This window comes from Stigmatopora nigra, chromosome 1 (assembly GCF_051989575.1).
Source record: "Stigmatopora nigra isolate UIUO_SnigA chromosome 1, RoL_Snig_1.1, whole genome shotgun sequence".
NCBI lineage: Eukaryota > Metazoa > Chordata > Actinopteri > Syngnathiformes > Syngnathidae > Stigmatopora > Stigmatopora nigra.
In genome coordinates this window covers 149,538-164,306 of record NC_135508.1, presented here as the reverse complement: position 1 = coordinate 164,306, position 14,769 = coordinate 149,538, and the positions used below count along the sequence as shown (strand labels likewise).

Genomic DNA, 14,769 nt, shown 5'->3' with positions numbered 1-14,769 from the left:
AAAGAAACGAATGAACAAAAATGTTCTTTTTTTTATTAGTTTATTATTATTTTATTTCTCCGAAATGTATGTGGACTATTCACAATTACTCTTGTTTTGTATCGTTGTGAATTAAAAAAATAAAAATAAAAAACAAAGACTTCTTGTATCCATTTAGGTCAATGTTTGGCTAGTAGCCCTGTTCTTCTGTTCTGTAGATTCGTCCCACAATCTTCAACACGTATTACACAATGAAATATATACATTTTAATAATAATCAAGTAAAAAAATTACATCTTTGTATTGTTTTGTAAACCCAATCTGAAAATAATTAAAGTAAACAATTTAAACCCCTCATGAACAAACTCAGTTTAATTAGTGACACAAATAAATAAAATAAACAATTTCCCTTCCCAAAGCCCTGTGAGTAATTCAATTAAAATATGAACAGACTTTTGAAAAGTTGCCCACTGTAGTGACCGCTCCTGCTGAATAGATACATTTACATTTCCTGATTTCCCCTTTTAAACCAATCATTGTCATTTTTATTTCATTTTTCTGTGTTTTTAGTTAAAAAATCATTTTGTAAAATCTGAAATTATATTTTTAAAAAAGATAAAACAATCATTGTTTTAGATCTATAAAAAAGCGGAATATTTAGGGCTTTTAATCCAGTTCTTTGAATCCATTTATAAAAAAAAAAGTCAAAATGAATTTCCCTATGATGCATTTTACTTGCTATTTATATTTTTTGGGCAATTTGGGACTCGCTTTGTGATAATATGAAGCCACTTCCCGGGGACATTTGCTAGCCAGACAAATCCGCTTGTACTTCAAGCACCATCAATTGCAGCCACTAGGGGCAGAGTGCGGTCGGAGCAGTCTTAAAACCTACCAAAGCAAAAGGGCCACGCCCACTACTCTGTGGCAAAAGTGTCCCCGCGTGGCAACTCGAGCGACGAGTCGTCTTTGGCGACGCAGTCACCCGTCGGCTCTTTGAGCTCCGCCTTCTCCAGATTTCGGGCCAAGCCAGCCAACGCCCGTCGGAGTTCCTCGGGGCGAGCCGACGCCTGGCAACGGTCCTCGGCGCGAGCCAGGCGACCGCCGACCTCCGCCGCTTCCCGGCGCGCCCCCTCGGCGGCATCCCTGCACCCCCGGACCCGCTCGAATAGCCGTCTCCCGCTTTCCCGGAGCTCCCCCTTGAGGCGAGTGAGTTTGCGCTCCCCGGCGCCCAGCATGGAAGCCTGGCGCCCCGCCAGGCGGACCAGGCCCTTCATCTGGCCGGCCAGACGTGACTCGCTCTGGTGCCGGGAGCCGTTGAGCAGCGCCACCTGCTGGACCAGCGAGCCCAGGGAGCCTTCCAGACCCTGCAGGGCGCGCTGGACCCGGCCCACGTCCCGGCCCAGGCCGGCCAGCCGTCCCCGTTGTCCTCCTCGCCCGAGCCGCCGCCGCTGGTGGTCCGCCGACCGGCTCGCCCGGAGGTGGTCGGGGCTTCCCTTGGGCGAGGGGGTGTCGGAGCAGGATGACCAACAGAGCGTTTCTAGGTGTCCCAGTTGTTTCTGCACCCTGCCCACCTCCGTTTTCAGCCTGTCCCGCAGGGATTCCAAGTCGGGGTCCAGTGCGGGGACGGAGTGGCCCTCCAGGAGCGCCGAGACGCTGGCGTTCCCCATCTCGTCCAAAGCCGCCAGAAGACCCTCCTCCAATTCCCTCAGCCTGCCGTCCATTCCGGCCTCCGGGGAGACGTCCAAGGATCGGAGGCGTCCCTCCACGTGGTCTTTATGGGCTCCGAGATCCAGTCTCAGGTGTTCCTGGGAGCGATTGAGGCCCGCCAGCGCCGTCTCTAGCGAGATCAGCCGCTGGTTCAGTCCGCCCACTTCATCACAACGGCTCTCGGCGCCGTCCAAACGAGTAACGCGCTCACGGAGACGCCCAATCTCCGACCTCAGGTCGCCGGTCCGTCCCGCCAGGGCGTCTCTCGCCCGCTCCCGCTCTCTGGCGCCCTCCTGCCGACAGTGACGGCGCACGTCTTCCGTCCTCTCCCGGCAACGACTCTCGGCGCCCTCCGCCCGCTTCTCCGAGGCGTCTAAAATCTCCGTCCTGGCCGCGGCTAATTTGGCGTCCAGGAGTCGCTCCATTTCCTGGCCAGGGACGGCCTGGAGTTCCGCTATCCCGGGTAGCGGGTCGCCCGCGAGCCGGGCGTCGGGTTCCACCGGAGAGACATCCGAGGCGCCGGTGGGCGGAGGCGGGGGCGGGGGCCCGGGGATCTCAGCCAGGCCGACGGCGGCGGCGGGCTGCGTGGCGGTTGAGAGCAGGGCCAACAGCGTCCCCTCGGCGTCCTCCCTCAGTGAAGCTCGCAGGTTGTCCTCCAGGCCGCCCACCGTCCCCTTCAGGGTCTCCAAACTCTGCTTCAGGCGCCGGATGTCCTCCTCCATCCCAAAGATCCTCTCCTCCATCTCATCGTCTGGTGTTGCCTCTAAAAAGAATTTAGAAGTTATTGCACAGAAGGGACCGCGTGTCCTGCTACGGCAAGTTTATAGTCCTGATGGATGTGGGAAAAAAACTGTCCTTAAGCCTATTTGTCCGTACTTTGTGGGACCTGAAGCGTCTGCCAGAGGAACCAGTTGTGTCCAGGGTGGTATGGGTCCCTGACGATGTTCCCGCATGCACCACAATGAAAAAATACAGATTCAGAAAGATAGAGAGTGCTTTGGCTTTACCTCCAGTGGCTTCGGCGATGGCCCAGTGGCGTTCACGCTCCTCCTCCCGCTCGCCAACCTCTGCCGGAAAGTCCGAAAAGGAAGGCGGTCCAAAGTGGGGAGCGGGGAAAACGTCCGGGCCCTCGGCAGAATGCCCCCGGGCTCCGTTCCAGGGGTGCTCCGGGACGAAAGGCGCGAAGGGCGGGCCGTGGAACGGTGGCCCGCTTTTGACCGGGGCGGGTCCTTCCGCCTCGGCGCAGTTTTGGCCGGAGTAGCCGGGACAGCAGCGCCACTCCAACGCCGTCACCGTCTTGTGGCCCACCTTGTACACGGCTTTGGAAGCCAGACGGTATCTGGCCACGAGGGACAAAAACGACACCGGGTCACTCAAATGGCGCCGAAAGAAGGCAAAGCCACTTCGTTACATCTAAATCACAGGTGTCAAAGTGGTGGCCCGGGGGCCAATTCTGGCCCGTTGGGTCAATTTGTGCGGCCCGAAAAAGTAAACTTTCTGTTTTAGGATCAAATTCAAATGATAGGTGTAGATGTATATTAATTTTCCTGATTTTCCCCCGTTTAAATCAATCATTGTCATTTTTTAATTCATTTTTCGGGGTTTTTAGTTCAAAAAACATTTTGTAAAATCTAAAAATATATTTTAAAAAAGCTAAAATAAACATTGTTTTAGATCTATAAAAAAATGGAGTATTGAGGGATTTTAATCCATAATTGTCTTTTTTTAATCAATTCTTTCAGTTTTTTTTAGTTCAAAAATTATTTTATAAAACCTTAAAAAATATTTCAAAAATCTCAAATATTCACTGTTTTAGATCTATAAAAAAACTAAATATTCAGGGCTTTTAATCCTCTTCTTTTAATCCATTTATTTAAAAAAAGTAAATATTCTATCTAAAATGGTCCGGCCCATATGAAATCGAGTTGAACCAATGAAACCACCCCGAATTTGCCCCCCTTGATCGAAATAAAGTCACTTACATGAGAGTGGGACATTTTTGGTGCCAGGAACAGCGATGGTTGTACTGGGCTTGGACGTAGGGCAGCGCTCCGTCTCGCAAAGTCACCGACAGCGTCTTTTCCAGCACGTAGGCGCAGTGGTTCCTTTTCCAAAAGGGAGGGAAAAGGTTAGGGTTCGCGGGGGTGACAGAGGCCCACAGGCCACATTCCAACCACTTGACTCGGCCTGGAACAAAATAGTTACTCACCCGTGCCTGCCCGTTTTGTAGCGGCGTTCGCCAACAGGCCACCGCTTGGCGTCCCCAGAGGACAAAAGCAGCATGGACGCCGCCGCCGCCGCCGCCAAAAGAACGGCCGACAAATTCATGACGGTGGCAAAAATAAGGAGTGTCCCCGCTCGGGAGTCAGGGCACCACTATAAGGAGCGCTAATTTACATAGCTCCGCCCCCGATGTGACACCACGCTGCGACTCAACTTATTTTGTTGGCCTATATTTGTTCCAGACCGTGAAGGTTTATCGTGAAGTGTGTCAAATCTAATCGGCGGCACGGGTCCTGCCAGACCTTCTTCATTCGCACCCTCTCCAAAAGGATTGGTCAAATATTGGCGGGCCATAAAAGGTCAACGGGGGTGCGCAAATGCCCCTCAAACCTGACACAGATAGCTCGGCCAAAGCCGCCAAGAAAGCTCCAACATTCACTGGAAGGGAACCTTCAATTTGGCACATGAACGCCAAGTGAAGTAAAACAAACGTGAACTGGGAATGCTCCCTCGCGGACTAAGTGACCCGTCAAATCAGATGCAAATGATATAGTCAGGATGGCTCAACTTATTTCCCCAGCCAAGTGGCTCAAATGACTTTAACGGCCTCGATATAGAGGCCCAAAAATGAGCCGAATCCAAAAATGAGCCGAATCAAAAAAAGATCCAAATCAAAAAAGAGCCAATTCAAAAAATGAGCCGAATCAAAACTTAAGCCGAACCAAAAAATGAGCTGAATAGAAAAATGAGCCAGATCAAAAAACGAGCCGAACCAAGAAATAAGCTGAATCGAAAAATGAGCCGAATCAGAACAAAGCAAGCGAGCAAAATGCAGACATGACACCCAGCGGTGACATTTACATTTGACGTTGACGCGTTTGGAGGCCTTTGCGCATCTGGAACGCACACCCGGACGCTCTGAGCCGGCTGCTTCTTCTACGCCTTCTTCTGTGAGGGTTTTGTTCATTTGGGAGGAGCTCCAGTTCAATTCGCATTATTTGCAGTGACAGCAAGTCCACAGCGGGGTCACTTTGGCCTTGGCGACACCCGGCGACAACCACAAAGGAGGCTAACACGTGCTCCTTTTGCTAGCGACACCCTCGGGCTGTGCTTTAGTTGCGAGGCGGACCTCCTTTGTCACTCCACGCTGGCTTCTGCCCTAATTATGGCGGCTTCCAGCCCTGGGGCCGCACTCTCCGAAAAGTGCTCCGTGTCACGTGGAGATTGGGCGAGTCGGCGCCGCAAAGAGGACGCGGGACAAGCGTCCACCCAGTCCCACGCGGCGCGGGAGCGGCGGCATGGCGTTGGACGGTAGGCGTCCTCCGCCGTCCGGGCTCCCCTGCCGTTGGGGAACGCCTGACCCACGCGTGGCCACCATCTCCGCAGCGGCGTCCAGTTTCAGCTTCTGCCGGCCGGCCGCGGAGTACCGGGCGCCGCCCGAACAACGCAAACGGCACCCCGGAAAGACGGGGAGCAACCTGACCTGGCACGACGGACGGGGACGCGGGGCGGCCGCCGCGGAGGCGGAGCCGGGGCCACCCGTCAAGCTGCTGCGCCGGCCGGGCTTGGAGGCCCGTCAGGTAACCTCCGTATGCGGGAGATGCTCTCGTATCTCTAACCCACTCACTGTATTTTCGCAACTATATGGCGCATGGCATTTAAAGGCGCAGTGTCGGTAACGAGTGCTATTTATGTATTTGACACAGACAAAAAGGACTCAGCGTTTTTAAAGACGCAAACATGGCAAAACATACATTAGCTTAAAGATACGGACACACGCTAAAAAGACGTTTTTAAAAAGGCAACACAAGCAAGACTGAGTTGGGTTGTACTTTATTAAGCAATTTTACAATGGACTCATGCCTTCATAACCCACAAATCTATAAAAGTCCTCATTTTCTGAACAATTGCCCGAAAGAGTCAACCAAAACACTGAGTTTTAGAACAGGTTGCCATAATCCATTCACAAATAGTAGCTTGCTAGCAGCTAGCGTAACTATACCAACACTTCCTTTCATGCTTCTTAAAGCTGTGTTAATGTCCATGTATACAGGCCACAATCCACTTGCAAATAGTAGCAAGCTAGCTAGCACCAAATGATAGTGTCCTCGCCGTCATACTGGGTGTATTGACCAAAGGACAACTACATATCCCAGCAGCCACTGCACACTACCTTTTGGACGGCGAAATATAGTAGAGTCGGGGGCTGCCTACTGTTGAAGATGGTGTACCCTATCCACTCATTTTTAAAGTTTATCCTGATTACAATTATAGTTTTGTTCCATATATAAAGGCGCACTGGATTATAGGGCGCTCTGTCTATTTCGGAGGAAATTGAAGACTTTGAAGTGCGCCTTATAGTGGGGAAAATACGGTAACGAGTGTTTTTCGGCGCCAAACATTCCTTTCTCAGTATCGGCGCGACGACAACTACGGCGCGTACAACAGCAGCCCGGCGCAGTTGAGCCGGTCCCGACCGGCGGTGCTGTGGACGCAGCAGGACGTCTGCGGCTGGCTCAAAAAACACTGCCCTCACCACTATCTGGTCCTGGTGGAGGTCTTCTCACATCACGCCATCACAGGTAGACACTGGAGGCCCCGCCCACCCAGCCAGGTCTGACTCCGTTTGACGGCGTCAGGCCGGGCGCTTCTCCGACTGGACGGCGACAAACTGAAGAGGATGGGCCTGGTGCAGGACGCGCTGAGGCGGCAACTTCTCCAGCAGCTTCTTCAGCTCCAACTCCGCGAGGAAGGACGCCATCTTCGCCTGCTGGACGCGGGACCCTCGGGTGAGGCCGGGAGACGGGTTAAGGACGCTTGTCTTTTATGCCCAAACGCCCTGTGATCTTTGGCAGGTTTCGCCGGGAACGGGTCGTGAACGGGCAGGCTTCTGGCGCCCTCTACGGACGAGTCGTCTCAAACAATCTTGGAATTAAACTTGGATTACAAGCTTTAAATTTAAAGCAGGGGCACCCTTTTCTCTTTTGAATGTTCCCCTTTAACTGGCTGGGATGACTCCCCCTAATGGTAAGATGTATAAGGGAGTGGCAACTACCACAGCAGAAAAATTCAGCCAATGAGGAGACAGACACACAAGGCATGTAGCATTCAATGAAACTTTATTTACAACACAGTTGGAGGCGTGGCAAACAGTACAAAGGTGAAAAAAAATCTAACTAAATTACAATTCAGTTTTGTGTGAAGTTATATTAAAAGTATGTTTGAATGGGTCAGTATATATTATTTGAAGTTCATTTAAATTAGTTTGTTGCCGTAGAATAGCCCTCTCTGTTACCAAAATCCGTCTAGTTTTAGTTCTATTAAACACATTTTATTATTATTAAACCACTAGTTATGTGTTACTTTGTTAATAGATGGCAAATTAGAAGAAATTGGCCCACCGCCTCATTTTGTGTGGCCCGAAAAAATAAATCATGAGGATGTATATATGATTTTCCCCCTTTTAAATCAATAAATGTATTTTTTAATCCATTTTTCTGTGATTTTAGTTCCAAAAAAATTGTAAAATCTAAAAATATATTTAAAAAAGCTAAAATAAACATTGTTACAGATCAGGGTTAGGGAACCTATGGCTCTGGAGCCATATGTGGCTATTTTGATGGGTGTATATGGCTCTCCACCATTTTAAATCATAATTTTTCTTCATTAGACTCTTTTGCATGCATTCTCTCATTGACACTCATTGTTTAGCAACAGTGAAATAATGATATCAAAAGATATATTTTTTACTCTCAGAATGGTGAAATGAATAATAAATGCTGACATTTTCATGTATTTTCACGTATAAATTCCGAGTGTGGCTCTCAAGGAATCATGTTAGAAAATATGAATTGTTTATGGCTCTCTTGGTCAAAAAGGTTCCCGAGCGAGCCCTGTCCTCAAGGAAGGCCTTGGTGTCATACACTTGATGGCCCGCAGAGGTCAGTGTGGACCAGTTTCGATCAAACACGAAGCCACTTGTCAGCATTCTTGTATTTGTCGCTAACCCATTAAATGTCTTCCTGGGTGACCCGAAACGGGTCACATTTAGGCATAAAGTCAACCCCTCATCCCCCACCGATTCCACCTCCATCTGACGCATGCGCACGTGCGTTTGTGCTTGTCTTTTCCTTCCGAGACTCGAGCGAGCCTGGAGGTTACGCGTGTTGCCATGGAGACAAGGCCGCCAATGAAAATTGGGCAAAGCGTTGCGACGGAAGCACGGACGGACGGCGAGCTTTTTGTTTTCAGGGCTGACCTATATTACAACACCCCCCGCCCCCCAAACCACACCGTCGCCCCACCCCCCTCGTATTCGCACGGCTCCTCAGACCCCGCCCTCTCCCCAAAAACAAAACAAAACCACCTCCCAGATAGAAAAACCTTGAGAATATTGTCCTATTTAAGGACGTCCAATGCCGTTTGACTGCGAATCCCAATAGAATGCGTTAAAATGGATTTATGGGCGTATACTTTCTTTTATAGTGTCTACTTTACTCTGCATTTTTATGTTTTATAGGGCAGCACACTTACTATATTTGCGATGATCAGAGGTTTGGGTTAGTTCGGTCCAGGAGAGCCGCTATAAGGTTTTCGGTCTGGTTTCCGTGTCTTCGTCCACATTAACACACCTGAATCAAATCATCGAGGTTGCTATGAAGCTTGTGGACAGCTTGCTTACGACTTGATCACTTGATTTGATTCAGGTGTGCTGGAAGAGGGTGATATGCAAATCAGACAAGATGTGGGCTGGACCATTTTAGATGGAATATTTACATTTTTTCCAAATAAATTGATTAAAAGAAACTTGATTAAAAGCTCTGGATATTCCGTTTTTTAATTGATCTAAAATAATGGCTGTTTGAGATTTTTTTTAAATATATTTCTAGATTTTACAAAATGATTTTTAAACTAAAAACACAGAAAGAATGGATTAAAAATTGGCAAGTAGTGATTTAAAAGGGGGAGAAATCCAATAATAGTATTATTATTATTATTAGACGTATATTAAATTTCCTGATTCGCCCCTTTTAAATCAATCACTGTCATTTTTTAATCATTTTTAAAAAATGTTTTTAGTTTAAAAATCATTTCTATCTATATATTATTATTATTATTAAAATAAGGAAATTGAATATCCATCTATACTCTTCATTTGAATTTGATCCTAAAACAGAAAGTCACCACTCATCATTGACTTTATCGGACCGCACAAAATGATGCGCTGGGCCACATTTGGCCCCCGGGCCTCCACTTTCACACCAGTGGTCCAAAATTTGTCCAAAATAGTATTTTTTAAATAGTATAGAGTATTTTTTTAGGCCGGCCCTCCTCCTCCTCCGTTTTTGAGGAATAATAATCCAGGCTTTGATTTTCAAGTGCCACTTTATTAGAAAAGTAGAAAGTCCAGTGACATTAGATGAATATTAATTTGAATATAAAACATTACAATCTTTGAAATGACTGGCGAGCGCCAAGTCAAAGGAAAAAACACAGTACGGGACGGCTTTTCTTGGACTTTTTTTCTTGGACTTTTTACAAGAATCTTCCAGAAGACGACATTATAGGAAAAGATCAGATTTATTTTCAGACACTGATTATATATATTATTATTTTTGCTTCTTTTGAAATGTACATCCACATTACACACACACACACGGCGTCATCACACACTTTGATTTTGCTTGACGCTTTTTCTTTTTTTTTGGAACACAGAGAGGGGGAACAGTCATAAGAACACACAAAAAAACAAAGCAAAACATTGAGTGTGTGTATTTGTCAACATATTTCAAATTTCTTATGATCATGCAACGCGTAGCAGGCAACAGTACAACTGCTCATTTACAGACGGGCGAGCCTCGGACGCCTAAATGTCATTTGGGGGGAGCAAATACGACAAAATAAAAGAGGTCTCTCGTTTGTGGTCGCTACGGAAACGGAGTTGACCTCTCATTTTGATATCATTGTGGCACTTGGTCTTCTCTTTTTAATTTCATGAATTCTCATCACCTTTTGGGGGCTTATTTATAAGAATAGAATAGAAGGGGGTGACGGATCCACAAATAATAATGCCTTTTTCTCATCTCTCTCGCTAAAGTCCAATTAAAAATGGCCGAAAAACCGAGGTCATGGATGAGATGGCGCTATTTCCGTTCCTCGTGACGGCGGCCGCCGGGTGGCCGCCCCGTTTACGGCCCGAAAACGACGGCGGGCGGCGTTGGCCGAGGCTGTGCTTTGTGTTAGGCTCCGCCCCCATTGGCTGCCCTTGACGCCGTGGGCAGGGAGACCCCGTTAATGTCAATCTGGGTCAATTCCGCCTCACTTCCTGGTGATTCCCGCCCGGTTAGGCACTTCTGGGTCACTTTCTCTTGATTGGGGGGGTGGGGCCTTTTCCGGGTCACTTCTTCTTGACTCGTGTTGATAGCATGGTTGATTCCCGTGGATTTTTGTGGCTCACCTTCCTTAGTTTTAGAGGGACGTCGGGTCGGGTGGGAGGATTTGATGTCACTTCTTGTTGACATCTGGTTAAGTTGGAGGATTTTGTGTCACTTCCTGTTTACGTGGGGTCAGTTGGAGGATTTGATATCACTTCCTGTTGACGTTGGGTCAAGTTAGAGGATTTGGTGTCACTTCCTGTCCGGCCAAAAGCCCGAATGAAAGGCAGCCCCCGTTAATTTTAAGGCGAGGCGGAGCTTATTGGCGTGCCTACTTTGTTGTGCTATCGCTACCGATTGTTGTCCTTTTTTTTTTGTGCTGGTGGCCTTTGGATTCCTTCCCCAAAATCCAGAGGTCAGAGGTCAGGCGGAAACGGGCGGAAAGCCATTCCCGAGGAACCTGTTGCCAAACTAAAAAGGAAGTGAGCGAAGAAAGAGTGGCGCCCTCTGGAGGACGGCGTCTTCCGGCCGGGGCGTCACGGCGCCGCGTGGGCTTTGGTGGGAGGGGGCGGCGGCTCAGAGCCCGGTGACGTACATCTCCACGCCATCGTTGAAGGTGAAGACGGTGGTGGTGCCGGAGCCGCGCTCCAGCTCGCCGATGCTCTCGTACAGGCCGTCGGCGCCGGGCGGCGGCAGCGCCTGGGCGGGCAGGTGGCGCAGCATGGGCGGCGGGGGCGGGGGCTGCCGCTGCTGGGCCTTCTTCCTCCGGGGGCGCAGGGTGGCCCCGCAGGAGTTGGCGGCCGCCCGTCGCCAGCCGCCGCCGCCGTCCGGTTCGGCGTAGGGCGGCTCCGCCCGGTTCTCCTCCGCCAGGATGGGGGGCCGGCCCTCCCGGAGGGCCCACGTCTGCGGCTTGACCACCACGCTGAAGCCGCCGTCGCGGCCCAGGGTCCTGAAGCCGGGATTGGACGGCGCCGGCGGGGGCGGCGGCGATCCCGACGCGCCTCTCTTCTTCTTGCACACTTTGGAGTACATGTCGGCCACCTGAAACGGAGGGAGGGCGTGTACCATTTGTCCCGGATTAGATAGGGTCGGAGCACCGCTCCACCAGGGGGCGCCACCACTACGTTGGCAAAATCGGTGCTTATAACAGCCAACGGAGAGCCATGGTGACGTACTGCTCACGTCGCTACATACTAGGTGCTTCATACTTGGCCCGGGTTAGCTTAATTTAGCTGGGAGCGACCGGACGTTTGGTCCCCCGGACTTTTGGTCCCCGGACTTTTGGTCCCCCGGACTTTTGGTCCCCGGACGTTTGGTCCCCGGACTTTTGGTCCCCGGACTTTTGGTCCCCGGACGCTTGGTCCCCGGACTTTTGGTCCCCGGATTTTTGGTCCCCGGACAATTTGTCGCTGAATTGGCTCGCTCTCAAAATTATAATCCCTTTTGATACTATTATTGTTGTCATGTGAAAAGAATAATCGTGTATGATATGGGATGGGCCAGGCTAGTTTGTCTATACACACACACGACAACAGGAAGGTTCCAGGAACACATCCATTGAAAAAAATTTAGAAGCAAATCATCAAAACATTTCGACAAGTGTGGATGCACTCACCGCTGCGGCGGAAGGCTGAATGCCTTCCACGGCGTGCGACATGGCGGGGCCCTGGACCTTTGGACGTAGCGCCGGGACCACCACCAACTCGTCCTCTTCTGGAGGCTTCCAGATGTACTGCTCGCCGTTGCCCATGAACATCACTTCCTGCCGGGGCGTTACACGTGAGAATGGCGCCGAAATAACATGAGGCGGCGCTACGCACCTTCGGGAAGGAGGGAACGTGGAAGGCCTCAACGTTCCGGCGGGGCAACTTGGCGCTGTGAGGGTGCGGCGGGGCGGGGTGAGAGGGCGGAGGATGGCGCGCCGCCTCGCTCGTGTCCGTCCCGCTGTCCCTCTTCTGCGGCGCCGCTGCCAACGCCGCCGCCGCCGCCGCCTTGTCGGCCTTGCGCTGCTTGCGGACGCAGGCGTACTCGGCCGTGGTCTCCGGCGGGCGGGCCGTCGTGGCGGTCACCGCCACCTGGGCTTCGGTCGGGCTCAGCTCCGCCTCCCCGTCCGGGTCGGGCGGCGCCGGCGTGTTGGCCGGGACGGCCGGTGGGGCCGGCGTGTCCGTCTGTCCGGCTCGCCCCACCGCGGCGTAGAGCGCCTCGTCGTTGCTCCGCGTGGCCGCCGCCGAAGAGCTCCGCCCCACTTCCGAGTACGTGTGCTCGCCGTCCTCCGAGGGGATCTGGGGGAGCTGCCGGCCTAAAAAGGCGGAGCCAAAGGTTGACATTTATTGCGTGAAATGGTAAAAATATATCTTAAAAAAAAAGCTCTATTAAACATTGTTTGAAGTCAAACTTACTTTTGCCGTTGCAGTTGATTTTGCTGACGTGGGTGTCGGATTTAGTGATGGAGCGCAGTTTGGAGCGCCGCAGAAAGCCCTGAAACGCAAACCATTGGGTCAAACGCCCCGCCCACCAAAGGTGAAAATGGACGGGCCTCACCACGTCCACCAGGCGACCTTTCCCGCCTTCTCCGGGGACATGGTGCGTCTTTCCCTTCCTGTGGGAAAGAGACAGACGTCCAACAAAGTTCGTTCCATCTGACGGACGGACGGACCGACCTCCGGCACCCCACGCAGAGCGCGACGATGAGGACGGTGACCACGAAGGCGGAGGCGGCGGCGATGACGCCCAGCAGCAGGACTTTGCCGTACGGGGGGGCCGCGAAGTTGGGGCCGTCCTGCATGGAGGCCATGTGGGAGGGAGCCTCGATCGGAAAGGGGCGGGGTCTCGGCCTTAACTTCGGGGAGGGGTGCTAGAGCGATCCCCTGGGAAAATCTGCGAAAAAAGCGTCCACTCCTGAAGGGGACACAAGAGAAAATAATGATCAGACGCTACAGTTCACATTTGTCAGGATTATATAAGCTTAATTACAGTTTATTTCCCACATCCATCAGGACTCTAAACTTTCGGTAGCACAACACACGGTCCCTTCTGTGTAATCACTTTGGGGTGAGCTCATATGAAAAGACGTTGGGCGATCATCTGCCTTTTGTCCAGTCAATGATGATGACAAAGCCTATGACCCATTATTGTTATTATTACAAAATGATTTTTGAACTCAAAATAACTGAAAAAAATGGATTAAAAAATTACAATGATTGATTTAAAAGGGGGCAAATCAGACAATATAATATACATTAGAATTTGACCCTAAAACAGAAATTGGCACTCGTGATTGACTTTCTCGGGCCGCACAAAATGACCCGGCAGGCCAAATTTGGCCCCCGAGCCGCCACTTTGACACCTGTTGTGTACCAGTTAAGGATCCACTTCCAAATCAATTCAATTCAATGATCGTGGTCGCGATTCCGGAACGCCTGTCAACGCTCATCTTTCAGCCTCAGCTGGCTCCTCCCTCCCTTTGCCTCAGACGTCGAACGACGTCGATGGGGTCGAACCCACGAGAGTCGAGCCAGCGTACCAAAAAAGGGAACCCCGGGCACGACGACAAATGTTAATGGATCGATTAATTTGGATGGATTCCATATTTTTTTGGCGTCCAATGCAGCATCGGCTCAATCACGCACTCACTCACGCACGCACGTGTCAACGCGTGAGCAGCGTGGACGTGCACAAAGAAAACACGCCAGCTTTTTCGACGTGAATCATCCATGTTTTGTCGGATTGGGGCGCGCACATGACGACGTTCCGGCCCTTGCCAGGCAGCATCCACATGAAAATGTCCCCCAAAAAAGCAATACACTCCCCCAACACACGCACGCGCATATATACGTACTAGAAAGGCACGCGCGGAGCATTGCGCTAAAGCATCGCGTCGAGTCTACTCACTCAGAGTCAGTGAGTCAGTGAGTCACGGGCGGCAGGTCCGAGTTTCCGCCGCCTGCCCGAGTCGAGCCGAGTCCAGCCGAGTCCAGCCGAGTGGAGCCGAGCAAAGCCGAGTGGAGCCGAAGCCAGCCAACAGCCTGACATCGTCCAGCCGCGCACTTTCTCGTGGAGGAGGAGAGAAAATGACAGGGAAAGGAAGGATTGCGGATGCGGGTGCGGGTACGAGGCTCCTCTCGTAGCTCGTCTTCCCCTTTTCAGCGCATTATATCCGGCGTCCCCTCTTCGGAGAGATGCCTTTTAGTCTCGTTTCGTCTGGCTTTCCGGGCCGAATGAGCGTCCTCCGACGTGCCTCACGCCCCCTCTCTCCATCGTCTTCCCTCTTCCCTCTCCTCTCCTCTCCGGCGTCTTGTGGGGAAGAAGCTTCGTTCCACCGCTCGCTCGCTGCACGGATTATTCGACGTCTTTGCCTTCGGATGGGCGCCCTCTAGTGGCGGTAGAGCGCCATGGCGAGAGTAGCCACTGCAAAAGTGGACTCGCCTGCCGAGGATTTAACCGACCGACGGTTGTGCTGTCACCTAGTGGCGGCTGGTGCTTA

General features: G+C 51.1%; 4 protein-coding genes across 5 annotated transcripts in view; 2 read left to right on the top strand and 2 right to left on the bottom strand.

The window, feature by feature from the left end:
• The window catches only part of dnajc5aa (DnaJ (Hsp40) homolog, subfamily C, member 5aa), a 118,299-nt gene that overhangs the window by 95,130 nt on the left and 8,400 nt on the right, over nucleotides 1–14,769 (top strand). The window lies entirely within an intron of this gene.
• On the bottom strand, nucleotides 683–4,144 carry LOC144200266 (EMILIN-3-like). Its single transcript, XM_077722305.1, has 4 exons — nucleotides 3,899–4,144; nucleotides 3,672–3,794; nucleotides 2,697–3,028; nucleotides 683–2,452 (listed from the first exon to the last, which is right to left on the bottom strand). Exons 1-4 carry the CDS (start codon nucleotides 4,015–4,017, stop codon nucleotides 897–899), a joined length of 2,130 nt encoding a protein of 709 aa, XP_077578431.1. The 5' UTR covers nucleotides 4,018–4,144; the 3' UTR covers nucleotides 683–896.
• LOC144201241 (sterile alpha motif domain-containing protein 10-like) lies at nucleotides 5,079–6,849 on the top strand. Its single transcript, XM_077723728.1, has 4 exons — nucleotides 5,079–5,492; nucleotides 6,326–6,494; nucleotides 6,552–6,701; nucleotides 6,768–6,849. Exons 1-4 carry the CDS (start codon nucleotides 5,211–5,213, stop codon nucleotides 6,788–6,790), a joined length of 624 nt encoding a protein of 207 aa, XP_077579854.1. The 5' UTR covers nucleotides 5,079–5,210; the 3' UTR covers nucleotides 6,791–6,849.
• On the bottom strand, nucleotides 9,279–14,743 carry LOC144195895 (uncharacterized). Of its 2 annotated transcripts, none has more exons than XM_077715776.1 (7): nucleotides 14,178–14,743; nucleotides 12,947–13,184; nucleotides 12,831–12,885; nucleotides 12,686–12,764; nucleotides 12,107–12,585; nucleotides 11,902–12,048; nucleotides 9,279–11,327 (listed from the first exon to the last, which is right to left on the bottom strand). In XM_077715776.1, exons 2-7 carry the CDS (start codon nucleotides 13,078–13,080, stop codon nucleotides 10,863–10,865), a joined length of 1,359 nt encoding a protein of 452 aa, XP_077571902.1. In that variant the 5' UTR covers nucleotides 13,081–13,184; nucleotides 14,178–14,743; the 3' UTR covers nucleotides 9,279–10,862. The 2 variants fall into 2 exon arrangements, with proteins under 2 accessions (XP_077571902.1, XP_077571893.1); XM_077715767.1 differs by having other exon boundaries at nucleotides 12,828–12,885; nucleotides 14,178–14,742.